We start from the raw sequence: 23,461 nt of genomic DNA, 5'->3' as shown, positions 1-23,461 counted from the left end.
AGACACCGAGTATCCAAAACATTAAGAACACCTGTTCTTTCCATGACATAGACTGACCAGGTGAAAGCTAGGATCCCTTATTGATGTCACTTATTAAATCCACATCAATCAGTGTGCATGAAAGGGAGGAAACAGGTTAAAGGATTTTTATGCCTTGAGACAATTGAGACATGGATTGTGTATGTGTGCCATTTAGAGGGTGGGTAAGAGAAAATATTTAAGTGCCTTTGAACGGGGTAAGGTAGTAGGTGCCAGGCGCACCAGTTTGGGTCAAGAACTGGGGGGTACAAAAAAGAGGGTGCAACTCAGAACCCCACCTGTTTTGAGCCCCATCTGTATATTTCTATATTTTTTGCCTGTTTGGCCTGTTTGTTTGGCATTAATACATGTCACATATCAGTTTGCAAACAATATTAAAAAAAACAGTTTGATTTAAAACTTCTTGAAACTAGGTGGCACTATTTTTATTTTTGGAAAAATAACGTTCCCAAAGTAAACCGCCTATTTCTCAGGACCAGATGCTAGAATATGCATATAATTGACAGCTTAGGATATAAAACACTCTAAAGTTTCCAAAACTGTCAAAATATTGTCTGTGAGTACAACAGAACTGATATTGCAGGCGAAACCCTGAGGAAAATCCAATATGGAAGTGCCTCTTATGTTGAAACCGTTGTCTTCCTATGCCCCCCTATTGGCCATTGAAAGGGATATCAACCAGATTCCTTTTTCTACGTATTCCCTAAGGTGGCTACAGAATTTTGACTTAGTTTCACACCTTTATGTTGAAGAATGAGCGTAAATGACTACATTGCGTAAGTGGCCAGCTGAGGGCTCTCAGAGTGATTCTTGCGTAAAAGACAGAGGTAGTCATTTATCCTCTTGCTCCTACTGAAAAGCCAATTGTCCCGGTTGATATATTATCGAATAGATATTTGAAAAACACCTTGAGGATTGATTATAAAAAACGTTTGCCATGTTTCTGTCGATATTATGGATATAATTTGATTTTTTTTTCTCTGCGTTGTCGTGACCGCAATTTCCGGTGTATTTCTGATCATAACGTGACAAACAAACAGAGGTATTTTGGGCATAAAAATAATCTTTATGGAACAAAAGGAACATTTGCTGGCTAACTGGGAGTCTCGTCAGTGAAAACATCCAAAGATCATCAAAGGTAAACGGTTCATTTGATTGCTTTTCTGATTTTCGTGACCAAGCTTCCTACTGCTAGCTGGACATAATGCTATGTTAGGCTATAGATAAACTTACACAAACGCTTGTCTTGCTTTGGCTGTAAAGCATAATTTCAAAATCTGAGATGACAGGGTGATTAACAAAAGGATAAGCTGTGTTTCACTATATTTCACTTGTGATTTCATGAATATGAATATTTTCTAGTAAAATAAATTGACCGTTGTGCTATGCTAATCAGTGTAGTTGATGACAATTCTCCCGGATCCGGGATGGGTAGTTCCAAGAGGTGTTAACTTCTTGGATATAGGGGGCGCTCTTTTAATTCATGGATAAAAAAACGTACCCGTTTTAACCGCAATATTTTGTCATGAAAAGATGCTCGACTATGCATATAATTGGCGGCTTTGGAAAGAAAACACTCTAACGTTTCCAAAACTGCAAAGATATTATCTGTGAGTGCCACAGAACTCATGCTACAGGCGAAACCAAGATGAAACTTCAACCAGGAAATGGGCAGAATTTTTGAGGCTCTGTTTTCCATTGTCTCCTTATATGGCTGTGAATGCGCCGGGAATGAGCCTGCCCTTTCTATCGTTTCTCCAAGGTGTCTGCAGCATTGTAACTTATTTGTAGGCATATCATTGGAAGATTGGCCATAAGAGACTACATTTGCCAGGGGTCCGCCCGGTGTCCTTTGTCTAAATTGGTGCGTAATCTTCAACTGGAGGCATTTTCCATTGAGATTCAGAGGAGAACGCACACTTCCACGAACGATATATCATTGAAGAGATATGTGAAAAACACGTTGAGGATTGATTCTAAACAACGTTTTTGTGATTGGCTCAGTGTTCTGTCACTCATGGGGACACTACGTCACCGCAAAATCTACAGGAAGAGCTAGAAGAGCTAGAAAGTTCAGGCCGCCCTGGGTGCTGCCATAGATTTACATTAGAAGTGCCCATCCAAGAAGGCTCAAGGTCATTGGCAACAGATAAAATGACGTCAAATCACGTTATATCTACCGTAGCGTTGATTGGATTGATCATGTCAACGTCATGCTTTTAAAGTCTTAGCTAGCAAGTTAGACAAGCAGTCATCATCATGAATCACGTCGACAATCTACAGGCAAATCCTTTTCGATCTTTGTCATATGAAGGGAAATTATAGATAAAACGTATCGGTGCTCATCAGCCATTGGACATAAACATTACAAAACAAGTTGGAAATCGCAAATTCAACAATGAGTGGTTTGGAAGGAATCAGTGGCTAACTATAAACGTTGCAAACCAATTACTATTTTGCTTCCCCTGCCTGCTATTCGGTGGAAAGGGTGTGTGGGCCAAGTCTGGGTTTAAGGGTCTCTTTTCCAAGCTTAAAAGGATAAACATTCACACACAACAGCATGGGCCAGAAAAGGTTGAATACATTGGCCATGTTGTCAGTCCAGCATGATTTCTGCCGTGTTCAAACCAACTGGAAACTCGGAACCCCGAAATGTCAGATTTCAGTGAGTTCAAGACAACTGGGAACTCTGGAAAAAAAGGAGCTCTGACTGGGAAAATACGTTTTGAACGGTCATCCAACTCGGAATTCCAAGTCGGGAACTCGGGCCTCTTTCTAGAGCTCAGACCTGAAGATCACTGACGTCATGATTCTGCCTTGTTTTTGCCAAATCCCAGTTGTCTTGAAAGCACCATAAATCCAGAGAAAGCCAGACTTTGATGACAATGTTTCATGACAAAATTTGCCCACAAGAAGGACCCGCCGAGCCACCTTCCTGTTCAAGTGAGCACAGCAGAACGGTGAGTCCATAAATGTCTTGAATGCTGCTGCATAAATGATGTAATATGCCAGGGCGATATGTAGACTGTAGCTAATAAAGTAATACTAAGTGTATGTTGTGTAGTAAGCTGTTAGTAGCCCATGTGCCTCACTTTAATAATTTTGTCCCTTTCCCTCTCATAACTTAGCCTACTGTTCTGACTTGGTGGTGCACATGTAGCCTATAGCCTGTTTTAGAGAAATGTCATCATAATTGTCTGCTTATTTATTTGTTTATTATTTTATTGAACCTTTATTTAACTAGGCTTATATGCCCCCTCTATTTTTCCTACGGTTCTGACTTGGTGTACAGGGAAAATAATGTAAGAACGGCCCTTGTTCTGAATTCTGTCGGTGTACATTTCTGTCGCTGAACAAATAGTTATATTGGCTACGCCGACTTAGCTCGCTCATTAATGTCGTAATCAAAATTACGGATTGCCTCTCATTGTTCCCTTATGCGGCAGGGTAGCCTAGTGGTTAGAGCATTGGACTAGTAACTGGAAGTTTGCAAGTTCAAGCTGACAAGGTACAAATCTGTCATTCTGCCCCCGAACACTGTTCCTAGGCCATCATTGAAAATAAGAATTTGTTCTTAACTGACTTGCCTGGTTAAATAAAAAAATGCCATAGTTTGTACCTCTCAATTACCAGTAAGCAAGTCAGCCATGTCAGTTATGTTTTTTAAATGGCAGTAAATGAGGCTGAATGAACTGTTTCGCTGCCAGACAAGACTCCACTGATAGCCAGGTGTAACAACGGTAAGGATTCACTCCATGGTGCTGAAAAGAAAACTCTGCTGTTGGGACAGCTTTATGTAGGCCGTGACAGTTTGTCGGCACCGTTTGTCACCGTTATAGCGCAATTCATGTATTGTTTAGTGTTGTGTTGTGTAGTGGCTTTGCTGGCATGAATAAAATAAACAAACATTCTCCCACCAAACATTCTCCCACCTCATTTGTTGTATACTCAGTGTACATACAGTAACCAATTGTTTCAGATAAGATCTACATTAGAGGATAGGGGTCAATTTGGGTTTTAGCATTTGAGTAATCATGCCATAAAACACATTCGATTCGAACTGAATTGAAATCGGTTAGTGGAAGAATCAGAGCTTGAAGCTCCTACCCTGCAATCAGTCAGTCTTATGTGTCAACAAACAGGGTAGTCAAAGACAAATAGGAGGGGAGAACAAAACTTTTTGTTTGAGAAAAGAGAGAAACGAGAGGAAAGACACCAGATACACATACATGGATAAACTCAGAGAGAGGACAGAGAGAGAGAGAGAGAGGTGAGGGAGAGGGGGAGACATACACTGTACAAAAACATATTGAGATTCAGTCCAAATGACTCATTGTATATAGCCAAGTCAACAACCTTTGTTGAGTTGCAATTTTTTTAAACTTATGAAATCAAGTTGAATCAGTTAAGAACCTTGTGTTTAACTGACTTAGAAATTCACAAGCATGTTAGATGACATGAGGAGAGAGAGGCAGAGACGGAGACAGACAGAGAGAAATGGTTATCATGAGTGAGTGAATCAGAGTGAGAGAGAAAAAAGGGGGAGAGATGGGGAAGACAGGGTACATACACTGAGGTTATTTCCACGCTGCCTCCCTTTCCTTCGCTGCTGTGTGAGCACAGAGAAGACACACACACACACACACCACAGCCATGGATACAGCACAGGTAGGGCACACACAGACACACAGAAGAGGACAGAGGGACAGGGAAGGAGAGAGGGATGGATACGCAAATAAAGAGTGAAGGGAGAGGTGAAGAAGGTAAGGGGAGGGGGTGAAAATCAGATAACGGGGGAGGCATGGGCAGAGAGCGAGGGAGAAATGGAGAGGGGGATAAATATGGGTGGGGATAACCCGAAAAGAAAGGGAGGTGAGAGGGAGGAGAGGAGAGGAGAGAGAGAGAACCCGGTTAGACACAAAAGCAGCGGTGAGGGGAGAAACAACACTTACCACAGTAGAGCACAGACACTGGAGGGCCAGAGACAGTGTTATAGACAGGGTCACCATGGCAACAACACTACCATCTACACCACAGTCACCATAGCAACAACACCCATCAACACACCATGCTACTAGGGCAAAAACAACAGTACAGTGAAGTATAGTGTAAAGGCACAACTTACAACACACAAGAGTACGAAAGAAGACTGGACGACACACACACACACACACACACACACACACACACACACACACACACACACACACACACACACACACACACACACACACACACACACACACACACACTGTCAGGACATCAGGACATAGTCACACATACACACATAGCAGCAGCATTTGTTTCAAGATAGCAGTATCCTATTTACTACTATACTTTTTTAGTTTGAGCATGACAGTACACTACTAGACCACCTGATCAATACCTTCTCAAAGAAATATTGACCCCAAAATGACACTAGATCATTGGTAGTTGGTCATGATTTCAAATTCAAACCTGGTTGAAACAAAACTCCATATTTCAAGTCACCTTAATAGCAAAACCATTAGAGAAGAGGGAAAGAAAGAATGATTTAGATAGAAGATAAGAACTGACAGCAGTGGTAGTTATGAGGGCAGAAGAATGTACATGTGTGCTGGTCTGTGTGTGTGTGTGTGTGTGTGTGTGTGTGTGTGTGTGTGTGTGTGTGTGTGTGTGTGTGTGTGTGTGTGTGTGTGTGTGTGTGTGTGTGTGTGTGCAGCGGAAGGAGGCACAGAGTACTCTATGACAAAATGAGTGGTGGATCTCCAAAGCACAAGAAATTCAATCTGGTGGGGACAGATAAAACATGCACAAGTTGTGTGATGCTCCGAAGACAACCCAAGAAGTTGCTTTCTCTGTCCCCTAAGAAGTGCAGATGGGTCCACTCTCATAAAGGACCAAACTACGATAGTCCAGAGGTGAAGCCCTCTTAAACCAGCCCAGTTGACTACTCAGACATGGAAGAGCTCCGAACACTGCCCACCATCCAGAGCCTTGATCTCCCATCCACCTTTTCTGAAGTCTGCACCACCACCAGGTCACTGAAGAATATCTAAACTCCTGGATCTGACTCCATCCCTGCTGAGATCCTAAAACTGGGGGGCTATCTCTGTACCAAAGCAGTTTGCCTGTTCCTCTCTGAGATATGGAGACAAGAGCACATCCCGATCAAAGTGGGGCAAATCCATCTGCGGAAACAGCAGGGACATATCATTCCTTCCAGTTGCTGTCAAAGTCCTGGTGAAGGTCTTCCACCACAGAATCATCGACACCATCACTGAAGATCTGCTACCGGAGTCCCAGTGCAGCTTCAGAAAGAACAGAAGCATGGTGGACATGATCTTCAGTGCACACCAACTGCAGGAAAAGTTCAGTGAACAGACACAAGACCTGTTCCTGGCCTTTCTGGATCTCTGCAAAGCCTTTGACACAGTACACCGTGAACTCCTTTGGAAGGTCCTCCTGCAGTATGGCTGCTCTGGGACATGTGTGAACGTCCTGCGTCAGATCCTTGAGGAGATGGTTGCCAGAGTAAGAATTAGCCGTCAGGAGTCTGAACCCTTTTAGAATTGGTACTGGTGTGAGGCAAGGGTGTGTGCTTGCGCCGGTCCTATTCAATGTCTTCTTCCTGTGTCACAGCAGTCCTGCACAAGGACATGGAAACAGAGAGTGGGGTGACCCTGGACTTCAGATTGGACGGAAAATTCTTCAACATTAGGAAGCTCCAAGCTGCCACGAAGCTCAAAGCTTAACAAGTACTTGAGCTCCAGTTTGCGGATGATTGCGCTCTTGCGGCACATACCCCAGAAGCTCTACAAGCCACACTCAGAGCAGCTGTAAGAGCATACAGCCTAATGGGGCTGTCTCTTAACATCCCAAGAACAGAGGTCCTATGTCAGTGGTCATCTGATCCTCCGCCTGAAACACCTCCATTCTCCATCTCAGACTCCTCACTTCCCATTGAATCACATTTTAAATATCTTGGAAGCATCCCCTCGACCAGGATATCCAGAATCAGGTCAAACAGACTTTGTCATCTTTTGGACTGCTAAGGAAGAAGGTTTTTAACAACAGCAACCTGCACCTCCACACCAAAGTTGCAGTCTACCAGGCAGTGTGTGTATCTACACTCCTTTATGGATGTGAAACATGTACAGTCTACAGCCGACACTTAAAACAACTGGAGTCCTTTCACATAGAAGGCCTTCAACGCACTCTGAAAGTGACCTTGCAGGATCTTGTTCCGCACTCAGAGATCCTACAGAAAACCAGCTGCATGAGTATTGAAGCGTCCATCACACACCACCAGCTTAGATGGCTCGGCGATGCCATCCGTACGCCAGAGGACCGCCTGCCGCAAAGTACACTGTACGGACAGCTACAACTGGGCCGTCGCTCTTCAGGTGGGCAGAGAAAGTGTCTAAAGGACCCAACCTAAGACATCACTAAAGAAGTGTGGGGTAAACTCTGCCTCCCTCCAGACTGCTGCGGAACGCTCCACCTGGCGTGGCCTCTGCCCTGGAGTGCAGTTGACTGAGGAAAAAAGGACTGAACGTAGACCATGACTTCACCGGCCTCAACAGGACAGGCCTTTGTGTGCTCTGTCTGTGGCAACAGTGTGCATCCCGCATCAGATTATACAGTCATCAGTGAACCCACAAGCAGTAGTGGAAGTCATCATCGGATACGATGGACTACCTTAAACAAAGAGTGTGTGTGTGACAATATAGCAGAGATGACTTGGTACTGGATGAGAAGGGACAACCACAGTAACACACCTCCATGCAGTAGGGGATGAGTGTAGAGGAGGAGAAGAGGAGAGGAGAGGAGAGGGGAGGAAGAGTGGGGTGTTGGGGTGTTTAGTACGGTAGTCTGTAAGACTTACCTGTAAGTCTGTCTGGCAAACATCCTATGGGCGATATTTCAACAGCATAGAAAGGGGAGCTATCGTCAAAATGCATGATATCACGTCAAATACCATGCATTTATAAAAACAAATATGCTTGAAAGTGTCATGTGTCCATTTTCAGCAATGTTTTATAGTATTTTGTTATGCACTGTGTTGGATTATAAATAGTCTGTCTCTAGTCTTTGTGTGTCTCGAGTCATGTAGCTTATCGTGGAGATTGAGTCAAGGAGATGGAAAGCTAGAGGGAGCGAGAGAGGGAGGGAGGAGAGGAAATGAGGGGTGCTCACTTGGTTGTCGCCTGGAAGGCGTGGCATGGAAGCGGCCCTTCCGTGGCCTTCCATTGGCTGAAAGTGCTCGGTATCCGAGTAACCGTCACGCCCCATCTCTCTCATCTCTACCGTCTGCAAAATAGAGTGAGAGCAGGCGTGACTGTGATGAAGGAATATGACGGGGACAATGGTGTGTTTGTCATCCTTTATCCCACATGAGTGTGGGTGAATGTAGTGTGCACAGCACAGGAGGTTGGTGGGACCTTAATTGGGGAGGACGGGCTCGTGTTAATGGTTGGATTGGAATTAATGGAATAGTATCAAATACATCAAACACATGGTTTCCATGGTTTCCATGTGTTTGATGACATTCCATTTGCTCCGTTCCAGCTATTGTTATGAGCCATCTTCCCCTCAGCAGCTTCCTGTGGTGTACAGTGGCATGTCGTGTAGTGTGGGAGAGACTGAGGTTTGAGCCTGGGAAATGGGGACGGGGGAAGGTTTAAGACTAGGTTTAGATCTAGTGCGAGGGGCTAGGGCTGTGGTCTAGGAGCTAGGACTTGGACTTGGATCAAGAGCAGGAACTGCTGAGGCTGAGGCATGGGGCTTCGGTGCAGGGGGCTTCGGTGCAGGGGGCTTCGGTGCAAGGGGCTTCGGTGCAGGTGGCTTCGATGCAGTGGGATTCGGTGCAGGGGGCTTCGGTGCAAGGGGCTTCGGTGCAGGGGGCTTGGCACGGGGGCTTTGGTGCACGGGGCTTTGGTGCAGGGGCTTCGGTGCAAGGGGCTTCAGTGCAGGTGGCTTCGATGCAGTGGGATTCGATGCAGTGGGATTCGGTGCAGGGGGCTTCGGTGCAAGGGGCTTCGGTGCAGGTGGCTTCGATGCAGTGGGATTCGATGTAGGGGGCTTCGGTGCAGGGGGCTTCGGTACAGGGGCTTCGGTGGGGGCTTCGGTGCGGGGGCTTCGGTATAGGGGCTTCGGTGCAGGGGGCTTCGGTACAGGGGGCTTCGGTGCAGGGGCTTCGGTGCAGGGGGCTTCGGTGCAGGGGGCTTCAGCGCAGGGGGCTTGGGAATAGAGGGCTTGGGGGCTGAATGTTTGGGGGCTGAAGGCTTGGCCCGTGCTATCCAGTATCCCTGGGACACCCTACCCCATTTAAATTCAAATTTAAACTCTAAAAGTCTAAGCTAACACATGGAATTGTTTTAAGATGGTCATACCATGGATCATTTAGCTTTTTGATTTAGGTATATATAAACAAATACATGTATATACAGTACCAGTACAAAGTTCGGACACACCTACTCATTCCAAGTTTTTTCTTTATTTTTACTATGTTCTACATTGTAGAATAATAGTGAAGACATCAAAACTATGAAATAACACATATGGAATCATGTAGTAACCCAAAAAAGTGTTAAACAAATCAAAATATATTTGAGATACTGTAAAGTAGCCACCCTTTGCCTTGGTGACAGCTTTGCACACTTTTGGCATTCTCTCAACCAGCTTCATGAGGTAGCCATCTGGAATGCATTTCATATAAGGTTAACAGGTGTGCCTTGTTGAAAGTAAATTTGTGGAATTTATTTCCTTTCTCAATGTATTTGAGCAAATCAGTTGTGTTGTGACAAAGTAGGGATGGTATAAAGAAGATAGCCCTATTTGGTGAAAGACCAAGTCCATATTATGGCAAGAACAGCTCTAATAAGTAAAGAGAAACAACAGTCCATCATTACTTTAAGACATGAAGGTCAGCCAATTAAGAAAATGTCAAGAACTTTGAAAGTTTCTTCAAGTGCAGTCGCAAAAACCATCAAGCGCTATAATGAAACTGGCTCTCATGAGGATCTCCACAGGAATGGAAACCCAGAGTTACCTCTGCTGCAGAGGAACATTTCATTGGAGTTACCATTCTCAGAAATTGCAACCCAAATAAGTGCTTCACAATGTTCAAGTAAGACACATATCTCAACATCAACTGTTCAGAGGAGACTGCGTGAATCAGACCTTCAGGGTCGAATTGCTGCAAAGATACCACAACTAAAGGACACCAATAAGAAGTAGAGACTTGCTTGGGCCAAGAAACACGAGCAATGGACATTACAGCGGTGGAAATCTGTACTTTGGTCTGATGAGTCCAAATTGGAGATTTTTGGTCTTTGTGAGACACAGAGTAGGTGAACAGATGATCTTTGCATGTGTGGTTCCCTCCGTGAAGCATGGAGGAGGAGGTGTGATGTTGTGGGGTTGCTTTGCTGGTGACACTGTCTGTGATTTATTTAGAATTCAAGGCACACTTAACCAGCATGGCTACCACAGCATTCTGCAGCGATATGCTCTCCCATCTGGTTTGCGCTTAGTGGCACTATCATTTGTTTTTCAACATGACAATGTCCCAAAACACACCTCCAGGCTGTGTAAGGGCTATTTGACCAATAATGAGAGTGATGGAGTGTTTCATCAGATGACCTGGCCTCCACAATCACCCGACCTCAACCCAATTGAGATGGTTTGGGATGGGTTGGACCGCAGAGTAAAAGAAAAGCAGCCAACAAGTGCTCAGCATATGTGGGAACTCCTTCAAGACTGTTGGAAAATCATTCCTCATGAAGCTGGTTGAGAGAATGCCAAAGGTGTGCAAAGCTGTCATCAAGGCATGTGATGGCTACTTTAAATAATCTAAAATGTATTTTGATTGGTTTAACACTTTTCTGGTTACTACATTATTCCATATGTGCTATTTCATAGTTTTGATGTATAGTCAAAATAAAGAAAAACCCTTGAATGAGTAGGTGTGTCCAAAATGAACCTTTGATGGGCACTATATATATATACAGTATATATATATATATATATATTTATATTTACCCAAAAACATATGGGGGATTGGAACTGATGCATACAATTACGTTGATGGAAGCTACAATCTATCTGGAATATTAAAGCTGATCTACACCCTAAAACAAATAAAAATAACAATAACAAAAAAATGAACAGTTCTTGTGCTGACGTTGCTTCCAGAAGCCGTTTGGAACTTGATGCAATCGAGGACGGACGAGTTTTACGCGCTACACGCGTCAGCACTCGGCGGTCCCGTTCTGTGAGCTTGTGTGGCCTACCACTTTGCGGCTGAGCCATTGTTACTCCTAGACATTGCCACTTCACAATAACAGCACTTACAGTTGACCAGAGCAGCTCTAGCAGGGAAGAAATCTAACGAACTGACTTGTTTGAAAGGTGGCATCCTATGACGGTGCCACGTTGAAAGCCACTGTGACACTGAGCTCTTCACTGAGCTCAGTGTCACTGAGCTCTTCAGTAACGCCATTCTACTGCCAATGTTTGTCTATGGAGATTGCATGGCTGTGTGCTTGATTTTATACACCTGTCAGCAACGGGTTTGGCTGAAACAGCCGAATCCACTAATTTGAAGAGGTGTTCACATACTTTTGTATATATATAGCATACTTCAATTCCTTTTTTAAACCGGTACTGGGTTACTTTCAGACAAGTCCAGTGACACTTGTGGGTGTCGTAAAGCAAAACGGAGAACACTATCATTTGGACGCTATAGACGTTTTCGTGAGAAGACCGATTTTCGGGATGTCTCCTGGTCTGACAAACAGTGCTGTAGTTCTGCCACTTTCCACCGCAAATGCAGAAGGCCGACATGGCCGACATGGCGTATCCGGTGGATTGAGACGCAGCCAATACAACAACAAAAAGAGACGATTAGATTTTGATAATATTATGTTATTTAGGGCTTGGGGATGAGGGTTTGGGGGATGAGGGTTTGGGGGCTGAGGGCTTGGGGGATGAGGGCTTGGGGGATGAGGGTTTGGGGGCTGAGGGCTTGGGGGATGAGGGCTTGGAGGTTGTGGGCCTGGGGGCTGAGGAGGATAGATGGGTATGGGATGTGAATGGTGGGAGGGTTTAAGCAGGCATAGCCAATCAGGGCAGGTTATAGGGAAACCATCATGTTCACATTTTCCCAATAACTAACTAACTCTTGGGCCCTTCATGTAGATCTGAAAGGATTAGTAATGACTCAAAGCCATTAGAAGAATGTGCTGTATTGCTTACACCTATACACCTTTCAGATCTGTCTAAGTGCCTATAGGGGAGAGGAGCTGTAGGGACCATATGGAATTGGACAATAGGCAGGAATAAAACAGAGCCAGCAGTGACTCTCTGTACGAGTTGATTCAACAATGATGACCCTAAATATCCTGTAAGGAAAGAGCACCAGGACACGAGCTCTATATGAACCAGTCCAATGAAATGATGTGGATGTTCAGACAACATGAAACATGAATAGCATGAAAGAAAATCACTATTTCCTGTTTACTGGGAACCATTTATTAGTGTGTTCTTGTGTGCAATGACATACTGTACATGTTACATGCACGTACTGTATTGATCTGTATTTGTGCGTATGCATGTGCGTGTATATACACTTCTGAGTTATGTCTGTTGTCCAGGGATTCTTCTTGAGGCTGGTGTGTGTGTATGTGTGTGTGTGTGTGTGTGTGTGTGTGTGAGTGTGTGTGTGAGTGTGTGTGTGTGTGTGCGCACACCTGTGTGTATGTGTTACCTGTGAGTTATGCCTGCTGTCCAGGCCATCCTCAGAGTGCTGTCCTTCAGGACTCCAGCTGCCTACTCTCTGGGACATCTCCTGAGCCCGCACTGTCACCCACGACTGGCTCTCTGGAACCCCCCCCTCCACCGGTCTACAACACACAGACAGTCAGACAGGCCCCTTGCACACACACACTCACGCCCCATCCGTCCACCGGTCTACAACACACACACACACAGTCAGACCCGGGACATATATACACACGGATAGGCAAACACGGACACACGCATGCATACACACAAACCAGGCTCCATATACATCACCTTCATCAGACCCTTGCATTCAGCGCTTGTATGAGGCCAACTGAATGCACTCATCCCCACAAACCCATACACCAGCCTTTCTGAAAACACTACACACACACATACACACACAGGTCCTCTACACGTGAGGCGTGTCCGCCCAGCGTGTCGTCCTACTCCTCCTTCTCGTGGATGACACTCCACCTGTGGAGCCACTACCCATCCTCCCTCTGGCTGCAGAGAAAGAGGGAGAGAGAAAACAGAGAGAGAGGGAGAGGACAGAGAGAGAGACCCAGAGAGAGAGTTGGGGGGGGTCTACTCACAGGGTGTTGACGGGGTCTGCTGGTTGGGTAGGAGGGAGGCAGAGAGGCCCATCCTGGATGGGGGAGGGCGGCTCCACGCGCTGAAACAGTAATGTCGTTCGATTCTGTGTGAGATACAACATGGCCGCCGGCTTTAAGGTAGACATACAGGAAATGGGGAAGGTGGAGAAGAAAGTGAGTTCAGAGCAGGTCACAGCATCCAGGGAGGAGGGAGGGTTTCAGTCAGCAGGGGCTGAGCCAGAGCGCATTCTGGGAGGGGAGTTGGAGTCCTGCTGTAAATGTGAGAATGGAAGGCTCATGCCAATGAATCATCTACTTCCAGGTCACCATGAATTAAGGGAATTAACCAGAGCCATAGCCACTGTATATGACCTACAGTATACAGTACCTAGCTATGGATTTGGAAGTCTTCCGTTGGATGCTACAAAGAGGTCTGGATTTGTCTGGCATTAATTAAGGTCTTTGTCTACAGTATTTTTTATCTGATCAGACAATTTGCATGTTGCTCATAGGAACACATCTCAAATGACACACTATTTCTGATTTTCACCTAGGCTTTGATTCAAAAGAAGTGCACTATAACATCAAAAGGGTGCTATTCAATACACAACCCAGGAAGACAGGAGGAGAGGATGAGAAAAGGAAAGAATAAAGGTAGAAGTCCATGTGAGTGAATATCGAGAGAGAGAAAGGGGACACAAAGAGGGATAGAGGAAGGATGAAAAAGAGAGAGGAAGACGAGGACTGGGAGTAGACCTGTTGGAAAAAAGGGTTCCAAAGGGCTCTTTGGATGTCCCCATAGGAAAGCCATTTTTGGTTCCAGGAAGAACCGTTTTGGGTTCCAGGCAGAACCCTTTGTAGAAGGGGTTTCCATAGAACCCAAAGGGGTTCTACCTGGAACCAAAAGGGTTACATCTGGAACCAAAAAGGGTTCATCAAATGGTTATCCTATGGGGACAGCTTAAGAACTCTTTTAGGTTCTGGATAGCACCTGTTTTTCTTAGTGTAGGTGAAAATAACCACATACAGTGTCATTCAGTTATTACACATCCACTTAAAACTGACAAACTGCTACTTTTATGTCTGTAAGATATCTGGGCAAAATGTTGTTGGGCCGCATTTGGTTTCCAGCTGTGGGCCATAAACCATGCCGGCAGTGGGCCACTCCTGGGCCAGTATATACTTGCTAGCTGGAACGGATTATCAATGGTAAGTAGCTGTTTTGGTTTAAGGATTTCACGAGCGATGGAGGGTCAAGTTTAAAGTGGATGGATCACGAAGGTTCCAGGTCATACAAGGAAATAGCACACAAATATTTTTCCAAACAATATTTGTCCAATCGTCATTTCTAAACACTTGGAACAGTTCTTGTCCGAACCTGAACCGTTCAAAGCAAGGGTATTCCCATTCTCCAGGTCCCACCCCTAGTCTCACATCATGATGCACATGCTTATCTATGGCAACAAGCTCTACCTGGAATCATGCAGGGAAGAAACGCTCATCACTGGGATGGATGCTACCCTTCACTAGGTCTCTCCTTATCTAACACTATGGTAATAATACTGTCTGAGATGGTGCAAGGGGGAGGGAAGTCCACTCCTCTGCTCCTGTCCTTCTGTAAGCAAGTAGCAGCAGGGGTGAGGGTTGGGAAGGAGGGGAAGAGAGGTGGGGGTGCAAGGGGGAGGAGAGTGAGGGGCAGCTCAGTAAGAGGAGGTGTAGAGAGGGGTACAGGGGAGAGGGGAGAGGATGTGTAGGGGTAAAGGGTGGCAGAGCAGACATTGGCTGGAGAGCAGGATGGGCGACGATTGGATGAGGATGATGCAGTGACACCATCAATTATCGTCATCGGGCTGTGACATGTCATGTGAGCATGCTGAAGAGTCTGAAAAGTTTGATAACATTCGTTGCCCAAGAAACTCCAGTGTGTGAGTGTTTGTCCTCTGTACATGTTTGTGGTCACGGGTAAGTACAGCTTGGGAGCATTAGAGTAAAAGCACGAGGACCAGCTGGGTGTTATGGTTGTGGTTGTGAATGAAGACCAAGGATATGACATGGTCACGGTCAGATGTTCAATGACTTGACTCTATGGGGCCACCAACTCTGGAGTCTTCTCAGCTTGTCTTATGAGTCTTCCATTGTAGTTTGACAGGTGATAGAGGGTGGTTTCTACAGTTGTTTAGATGGTATCCTCCTTAGATAGCTCCATCATGTTCCTGAGGTGTTCCTGTGACTTGTCCAATCAAACTATCCCCTGACTCATACTGTAGGTCCCATCCAACCAACTCTTCAAAAAGCATGTACGTATATCTATACACATGGCTAAGGCAGGCTTGAGGTCAGTTTTTAAAGCTCAGACAGAGCCAGACTCTCTCAACTAACTCCTAGATCTTTCAATATCCTGCCTCTCTCACACCCTTCACATCATGTGTCAGAGAAAAAGAGTTAAGATCATTGTTTAAACTTTGAATTTAGAGACTATCCCTTCAAGACCAACCTCTTCCTTGTGCTATCCTACAAGGAAGGAATGCCAGATGGCAGAAATGAAGTCAAGAGGAATTGACATGGCTGAGAGTTGTGTATAGAGAGTGGTAGCAGGAGGCCATAGCAGAGCAGGGAAAGTGGCATGCTTAGAGTGCAGTGAGAGAGGAGGAGCAGGAGGAGAGGAGGAGTAGGACTCTGTCTGTAAAATAGGAAACCGTGTATGTGTGTGCGTGAGAAATACAAATAAAACAAAATAAAACCATCTCCGTAATTTAAAACGTCATCTTTTACTTTACACTTAAAATGTTTCTGTAACTGTGTTACAAATACTGCTACAATTTGAACGTTTTATCGTCAGTGGCTTCACATGTGACTACATAAACACAAGATCCATTGTATTGGTTGTATATGCATTATCTCTGTCAACAGGGAATAGGGGGCTACAGTGCAATGCTACAGTCCAGGGTGTAGGGCAACAGTCCAAGGCCAGGGTGTGGCTAAAAGGCTTGGGAAGACAAGCATCATCATCATCATCATCATCACCAGCAGTGGATTCACAGCCAGGGAAAGGGAGGATAAAGAGGAACAGGCTTAGGTGAGGAATGTACATTAACGTCGTACAGTCTTCGCCATCCGGAGCTGTGACAAAGACACCCAGCCCAAACCAATTCAAAGATGATTGAGAGGGTTCTCTATAGCAAGAAAAGTGCCTCTTCTTTAGAAATAATTGTGATTCAGAATTATATAATTGTGCTTGAAATATAATCTGCTGGTTTTCTGTACAGATGCTCTAGCAATAATATAATATCATGTAAAATTGTAATATAACATGGACCAGTGACTTTGTCCACCAGAGGGCCTCACAGAGTTTTATACCGACTAACTGCAGAGAGAGTTAGGAAGGAAGGGAGGATGGAAGAACACAGAAAGGCAAGACTAGAGTGGGTAAACCCAATGGCAATGGTCCTCTAACCTTTGACCTCTAACCTTTAGCCAGGTGAGGTCAATGATAACAAGTGACCTTACAATAATGTAGTAAGTAAATGCTATAGTAAGACTGTGGGTGGGCGTGGTTATGGGTTGTCACAGCTCCGCTTTGACCCCTGTACTAGCGGCACAGCAGTATTTCTAGTCAGTCTGACTCTGCCCTCAGTCAGTCTGCGTGGTCTGAAGGTTTGGGGATGGTTCCTAGGGAGAGTAGTTGTACCTGCTCCGCCTCTAGCCGCGCCTGAGAGCGCTTGGCCTTGCTCTGCCTGTAGTACTCCATGATCATCATGGCAGCGTAGATCTTCCCCACCGTCAGGTCTGTTGCTGCTGAGAGAGGGACAAGTTACCCTGCACGATTAGACCACTACGTATGGGACCCTGAGCGAGAGGGATGGGAGTAGAGGGGACGAGGCACGCACGCAGAGAGAGAGACACACACTCACACTGGCAAATACACACATATACACGAACACAGAGCTGATAGTCTTTTCACAAACAGACTCGGACTAAAAAATGATCACGTGTCACATTTTCTCTTTCTCTGGTTAACTGTAGTCTTTCTTTCTTTACATCTTTTCTAGACATCTGTTTTTCTACTGACTGGTGGTCTTCAATCAGAAGACAAGACTCAAGACCACTTCATTGTGTAGATGGGGTACCTGGTAGAGGACTGGACAGTACCAACAGACTGCTGGGGCTGTTTTGATGCTGTTTTGGCATTCTGAGGCAGGACCGATGGTTCCCCCTCTACTTCTCAATAGAAGGTGGACATGTTGTACTAAGTTCAATTTGGACCTTGTACTTTGTTATCTCCAAACACATAAACAAAACAGAGCTTCAGAAAATAAAAAAGTGTGATAACAGTCTTTGAAAGAGAGTCATTTCCAGGTTTCTACAGCAGATCACATCTTCACAATAAAAGGGCCTAAAGTCCAGTTCAAAAAAGTGTGTTCACAAGCATTGTGCTATTGGCCATTTCTGTACACTGTTTAAAAGCATTATGCTATTGGCCATTTCTGTACACCGTTCACCAGCATTGTGCTATTGGCCATTTCTGTACACCGTTTACCAGCATGCTAAATTGCCACACATTTTATTTCAATTTGGTTTGAATGTTATTAGCAGGGCACAGAAGCATGTGCATTTTGGTAAAATGTGGTACAATTAGAAATCTGGTGAGTATCTATAACACACCTGACCCAGAAGCCTTTACCTATACTGTAAATCATGCTTCCTTTCATATAATATACATCTAATATCTACATAGCAACTAGTGCTTTGGCACTTGTGCATTCCTTCTACTCCTGTATGTATTTCTCCTGGAGTGTTCTGACCTACAGTAGTACTGTATGAACTAAACCCCTAGAGTGTTCTGACCTACAGTAGTACTGTATGAACTAAACTCCTGGAGTGTTCTGACCTACAGTAGTACTGTATGAACTAAACCCCTAGAGTGTTCTGACCTACAGTAGTACTGTATAAACTAAACCCCTGGAGTGTTCTGACCTACAGTAGTACTGTATGAACTAAACCCCTGGAGTGTTCTGACCTACAGTAGTACTGTATGAACTAAACTCCTGGAGTGTTCTGACCTACAGTAGTACTGTATGAACTAAACCCCTGGAGTGTTCTGACCTACAGTAGTACTGTATGAACTAAACTCCTGGAGTGTTCTGACCTACAGTAGTACTGTATGAACTAAACCCCTAGAGTGTTCTGACCTACAGTAGTACTGTATGAACTAAACCCCTAGAGTGTTCTGACCTACAGTAGTACTGTATGAACTAAACCCCTAGAGTGTTCTGACCTACAGTAGTACTGTATAAACTAAACCCCTGGAGTGTTCTGACCTACAGTAGTACTGTATGAACTAAACCCCTGGAGTGTTCTGACCTACAGTAGTACTGTATGAACTAAACCCCTGGAGTGTTCTGACCTACAGTAGTACTGTATGAACTAAACCCCTGGAGTGAAAAGACTACTATAGAGAGTTGGTCTATAGAGGGGCACCCCCTGACCTCAGGCACAGAGCTGGGCAGACAGCCAGCTGGTATTGGATCCGGTGGAGGCGTGATGTTGGGCCTACAGAACAGGCCTGGAATCAGTGGAATGGGCTGTTGGAAGTATTGCATTGGGACTTTAGGATAAGGCCTGCTGTGTACAGTTGTTAGGTTGGGTGGAGGTGTGATATGGGTGCAAGAAAAGAGGTCTATATGGGTGTGTGGGGACTGGGGCTGGGGGATGGGGTACATGGCCTGCTGTAGGGAAATGGGGCTATGGCTGGTGGAGGTGTATGGAGGCTGGAGATGGAGATCCCAAATGAGGTGTGTCGTCTTCGAAGATTGGACTGGTGGGAATCATGGGATCCTGTGTGCGTGTGTTGGCATGTGTCTATGTGTACATAATAAGTGTGTGTGTGTGTGTGTGTGTGTGTGTGTGTGTGTAGGGGGCTGTGCCTGCTGTATCAGAGGGTGCAGCAGTGAAGGAGACTGGTTGAGAGAAGCTGTCCTCAGGTGGCATGAAGAAGTAGACAGACACTGGCATCGCGTCGCAGTCCAAACACACTGCAACTTACACTTATGTGGCGTGACTAAGAGGTCCAGGGTCTTCTGGGAGAGATTGGGCCAAATCGCCATCATCTCTTTCCTCAGCTCTGCATCCATCTGGTGTTTGTCCACACCTCCTACACACACGCAATAACACACACACACACACACACAAGCAGGCACACGCACACAAGCAGGCACACACATACACGCACCAGTGTATACACACACATATAATAGCAACACACACACATAAACACACACATTCACATCAATACAAATACACAGCAGAGCCATAGAGGTGTAAGAATTGACACACAGACATGAAAACACACACAAGCACACAGACACAAGTGAATGTGTTTGTTCATAGAGGTGAGCTTTGACTCCCAGTTTAAATATATAGTGTGGATGAGCCATGTAACACAGAGACATGGGGATTAAATGTCTGGCCATCTTCACTTTAATTGGGCCAACCAAATAAAGTGAGACTCAATTACATTGAAACTATGATTGTTATTTCACATAAGAACTCTACAAAGTCTACAAAAAGAGAACTGTAGCCTATTTGAAACCCTATTACACTGACAGTATGGCTGGTAGTACACATTACATTCTATTGGTTAATAAGAACCATACAAACTCTATAGAAAAAGAGCTGTACTTAGGACACCGTGGGAGAAGCAGAGGGACCGATGTAGGTGTCAGGGACAGCAGGGTACACACGATACACAACCACCTTACAGTAGCAGACTGCCCTGCTCTGTTCTAGGGAAGACAAGAAACAGGGGGAAGAGATGGTGAAAAAGGCAAGCAGGTAAGAGGGGTTCCAAACCTTCCGTACCCTTGGCGATCTTGATGTCCAGCGCCGTGCGGATCAGGGCCATCAGGGTGGAGTTGAAGTGGACTGAGTTGTCGTCGGCGACCGGGAGGTCCATCCGCAGCAGCCTCTGTTGGAAAGAGACAATTGGGGGAAGGTGGGTGAGTAAAAAGGGCCCGCCCCCAGGAAGTGGAAGTATAGGTGTGCTCTGAACCTCCAGGTGAGGAGACAGGGAAAGGGGGTTGGGGAGAGGGGGGGGTTGGTGAGGGGGAAGGGGAGGAAAGGGAGCTCTGTCATTTTTTGTAGCAGGTTCTGTACGTCTGTCTGTCAACTATACAATGTGTCATTGGCACTGCTACACCAGTTATGGCAGCTGTTTGGCAGCTGAGTTGTTATTAGGTACCAAAAAGATGTTAACATGGAGGTGGCAAATTATACCATTATTTCTTTACAGCCTGTGAGAGCCAAAGGGTTAACATTACTATGAGTTGGTTGGTTCCTCTTATGGATGTTAACTTGTTCATGTCTGTAGACAGATATTAATTTATTTGACCTTTATTTAACTAGGCAAGTCAGTTAAGAACAAATTCTTATTTTCAATGACAGCCTAGGAACAGTGGGTTAACTGCCTGTTCAGGGGCAGAAGGACAGATATGAACCTTGTCAGCTCGGGGGTTTGAACTTGCAACCTTTCGGTTACTAGTCCAACACTCTAACCACTAGGCTACCCTGCCATCCCAATAACAGTCGTTGTTGTGTTACTTAGGAGGACCTCACAGGTTCAGTAGTGTCACAGCATTATTTATGCCTTCTCTGATAGAGGGTGTAAGATTAAGTTAGATCCAATGTCAGTTTTGTGCGTTTTCCCCTTGAATGGTTTAGTTCAGGATTATGGGATATTAATCTGATTCTAGATCAGTAAGAGCAGACAGCTGGCTGCCACTAACAGAGCTCCCCGTAGCGGATTGGAGATTCACAGAGTTCAACAGAGACCAGGCCATAAAGCGATAAACCAAAAGTGAGGGACAGGGGGAGGGGAACGTCATCATTTTAATTTATCCTTTATCCATCTTCTGGTCTTGTCAATATAAGAGAAATGGACACGAGCCAACACACACACACATGCACAGACAACACACACAGACAACGTGACGTTAGAGTGTGTGAGACAGGCTCGCAGTAACCGTTGTCACGGCGACATCCCAGACATGCAGCAAGACCATGCCAACCATTCCGCTCCCCTACCCCAAAACCCTGTGACACATACCCCATCCTCCCCTGTCCCCCCCCATGCAACATGCAGTGCACACACATAATGCTTCACAGGACAAGCAGTGGCACAGCCGCACACAGAAAGCATCCTCTGTGTGGTTTAATAATACAATAATGTTTATCTGTTTGGCTTTAGTAGTGGTTACTGGCAGGAGGATATGACATCATTGAAACTACATGTGCTACATATATAGGAGATATTAGATGAAGGGCTGTTGTTGTCATACAGAGACAATAGAGCTGTAAAGCTCTATTCAAATCCTCTGATCTCTCAATGAATAATGGGTGCAGGGCCTGACAGAGTTAATAGGTGAGCGTGAGAACAGAATTCAGACGATCAAGACATTTTTTAAAAGGTAAGATGGGCTGAGGTTCTAGGTTAGGCTGCCTTAGGCCTGAGGAGGGCTATACAATAAGTGTTAGGGGGTGGGGAAAAATACATCTCGTTATCAGAAAATAATTGAAAAGAGAGAGGGGGGGTTGGTTGTGAGTGGCATTTTAGAGACTGTTTTCAAAGCAAAAGAAGGGAGAAGTTGGAGGATGAGAAGAGGTTTGAGGATGAGAGAGAAAAAAGACATCAGAGAGATAAACAGCGAGTGATAAGAAAAAGAGGTTGAAAGTGATAGAATAAAAGAAAGATCTACCACCACACAAGCTGGTCGAGTCTGTAACACAGCATCCTGCCTGAAGACTACTGTCTGTCTGTCTCTACAGAACAGAGAAGAGTCGAGGTGAGAATTTAACACTACACATACAGGGGACATTATTCTGCGTGTCAGAGGTGAAGGTCAAGTGTGAGGGTTTGACCTCTCTCATTGGGCCGGTAAGTAGTGATGGTGGGTGGGGGATAGGGGACAGGTGAAGGGCAAGAAGGGGGGCCGGGGGTTTTTAATGTCAAACTAAGGTCATCATCTAGAGATGACAGTTTACACAGGGAAAGGGGAGAGAGGTATTTTCAAAGACTGGACTGCTATGGTTACCCCCTGACACAGTAGATGGAGGTGGTGGTGGTGGGGGATGAAAGGTTAGAGGTCAAAGTCTGAAGGAGGGGTTATATTACAGGGGACACTTCAGGAGGGAGGCTGTTAGGACTGAGGGACAAAATGGAGGGAGGAGAAGAAGAGAGAGAAAAGAGAGGATAAAGCAGAGGCAGGGAGAGGAGAGATGAGCTGAGCTGATAGGAATGAATGAACAGAGGACAGAAAGACAGAGAGATGCAGATATGCAGGGAGAGAGAGAGGCAGGGAGAAATAGAAGGAGAAATAGAAAGATAGAGAAATGGCAAAGTGAAGAATAGAAAGAGAGAGAGAGAGATGCGGAGAGAGGGATGCTAGAGATCGAGGTAGAGGTAAGGATTAGCAGAGATGCAGGTAGGGAGAGCAGCTGGGAGGATAAGGAGGGTTTGAGGGACAGTAAGTTCTGGCAGTAGAGAGATCTTCTGTGCCTACAGGCTGTTCTGCTGGCTGCCCCTGAGGCTCACAGCGATCTGCCTACGAAGGGACACGTGTGTGTCATAAGGGTGTCATAATGTGTCGTAAGGGTGTCATAATGTGTTGTAAGGTTTATAATAGGGGGTATGAGGTTATATTAGAGCAGTGGTCACTACCATCCCCGGTCTGAGAGAGAGGGTGTGTAGGACAGGTTTCTGTCTTTGATTCTGTTGGTCAGCTAATCAGCAAGACCTTGATTAGTTGAATCAGAGAACTGTTAGTTCTCCAGGACCAGGGTTGGTGACAACCAAATGAGTTGGGTATATGAGTGTGTGTTAGAATATCTGAAGGATTTCACAGGAATATAAGGGTATTTAATGGGCATGAGTGTGAGTCGGTGTGTGTGTGACTGTGTATGACAGTGTGTGAGAGAGGTAATGGTAGTGCCCGTGTGGTGGTGGGGGTGAAGGGGCAGGCATGCGAGTGGCGGGTTAGGAGGAGGGGAGGAGACAGCATGTGAAGAGG

At 45.3% G+C, this 23,461-nt stretch overlaps 1 protein-coding gene across 1 annotated transcript in view; it reads right to left on the bottom strand.

The window, feature by feature from the left end:
- The window catches only part of LOC112225764 (voltage-dependent P/Q-type calcium channel subunit alpha-1A-like), a gene marked incomplete at both ends in the record, with an annotated part of 126,055 nt that overhangs the window by 12,709 nt on the left and 89,885 nt on the right, over positions 1-23,461 (bottom strand). Inside the window, 7 exon segments of the mRNA XM_042316080.1 lie at positions 7,907-7,930; positions 8,218-8,331; positions 12,791-12,926; positions 13,401-13,504; positions 17,089-17,192; positions 19,444-19,551; positions 20,259-20,364. Coding sequence (XP_042172014.1) covers positions 7,907-7,930; positions 8,218-8,331; positions 12,791-12,926; positions 13,401-13,504; positions 17,089-17,192; positions 19,444-19,551; positions 20,259-20,364 — 696 coding nt within the window.

This window comes from Oncorhynchus tshawytscha, unplaced genomic scaffold (assembly GCF_018296145.1).
Source record: "Oncorhynchus tshawytscha isolate Ot180627B unplaced genomic scaffold, Otsh_v2.0 Un_contig_903_pilon_pilon, whole genome shotgun sequence".
Classification (NCBI taxonomy): Eukaryota; Metazoa; Chordata; class Actinopteri; order Salmoniformes; family Salmonidae; genus Oncorhynchus; species Oncorhynchus tshawytscha.
Note: the sequence above shows the minus strand (reverse complement) of the source record. Positions and strands in the feature narration are given on the sequence as shown.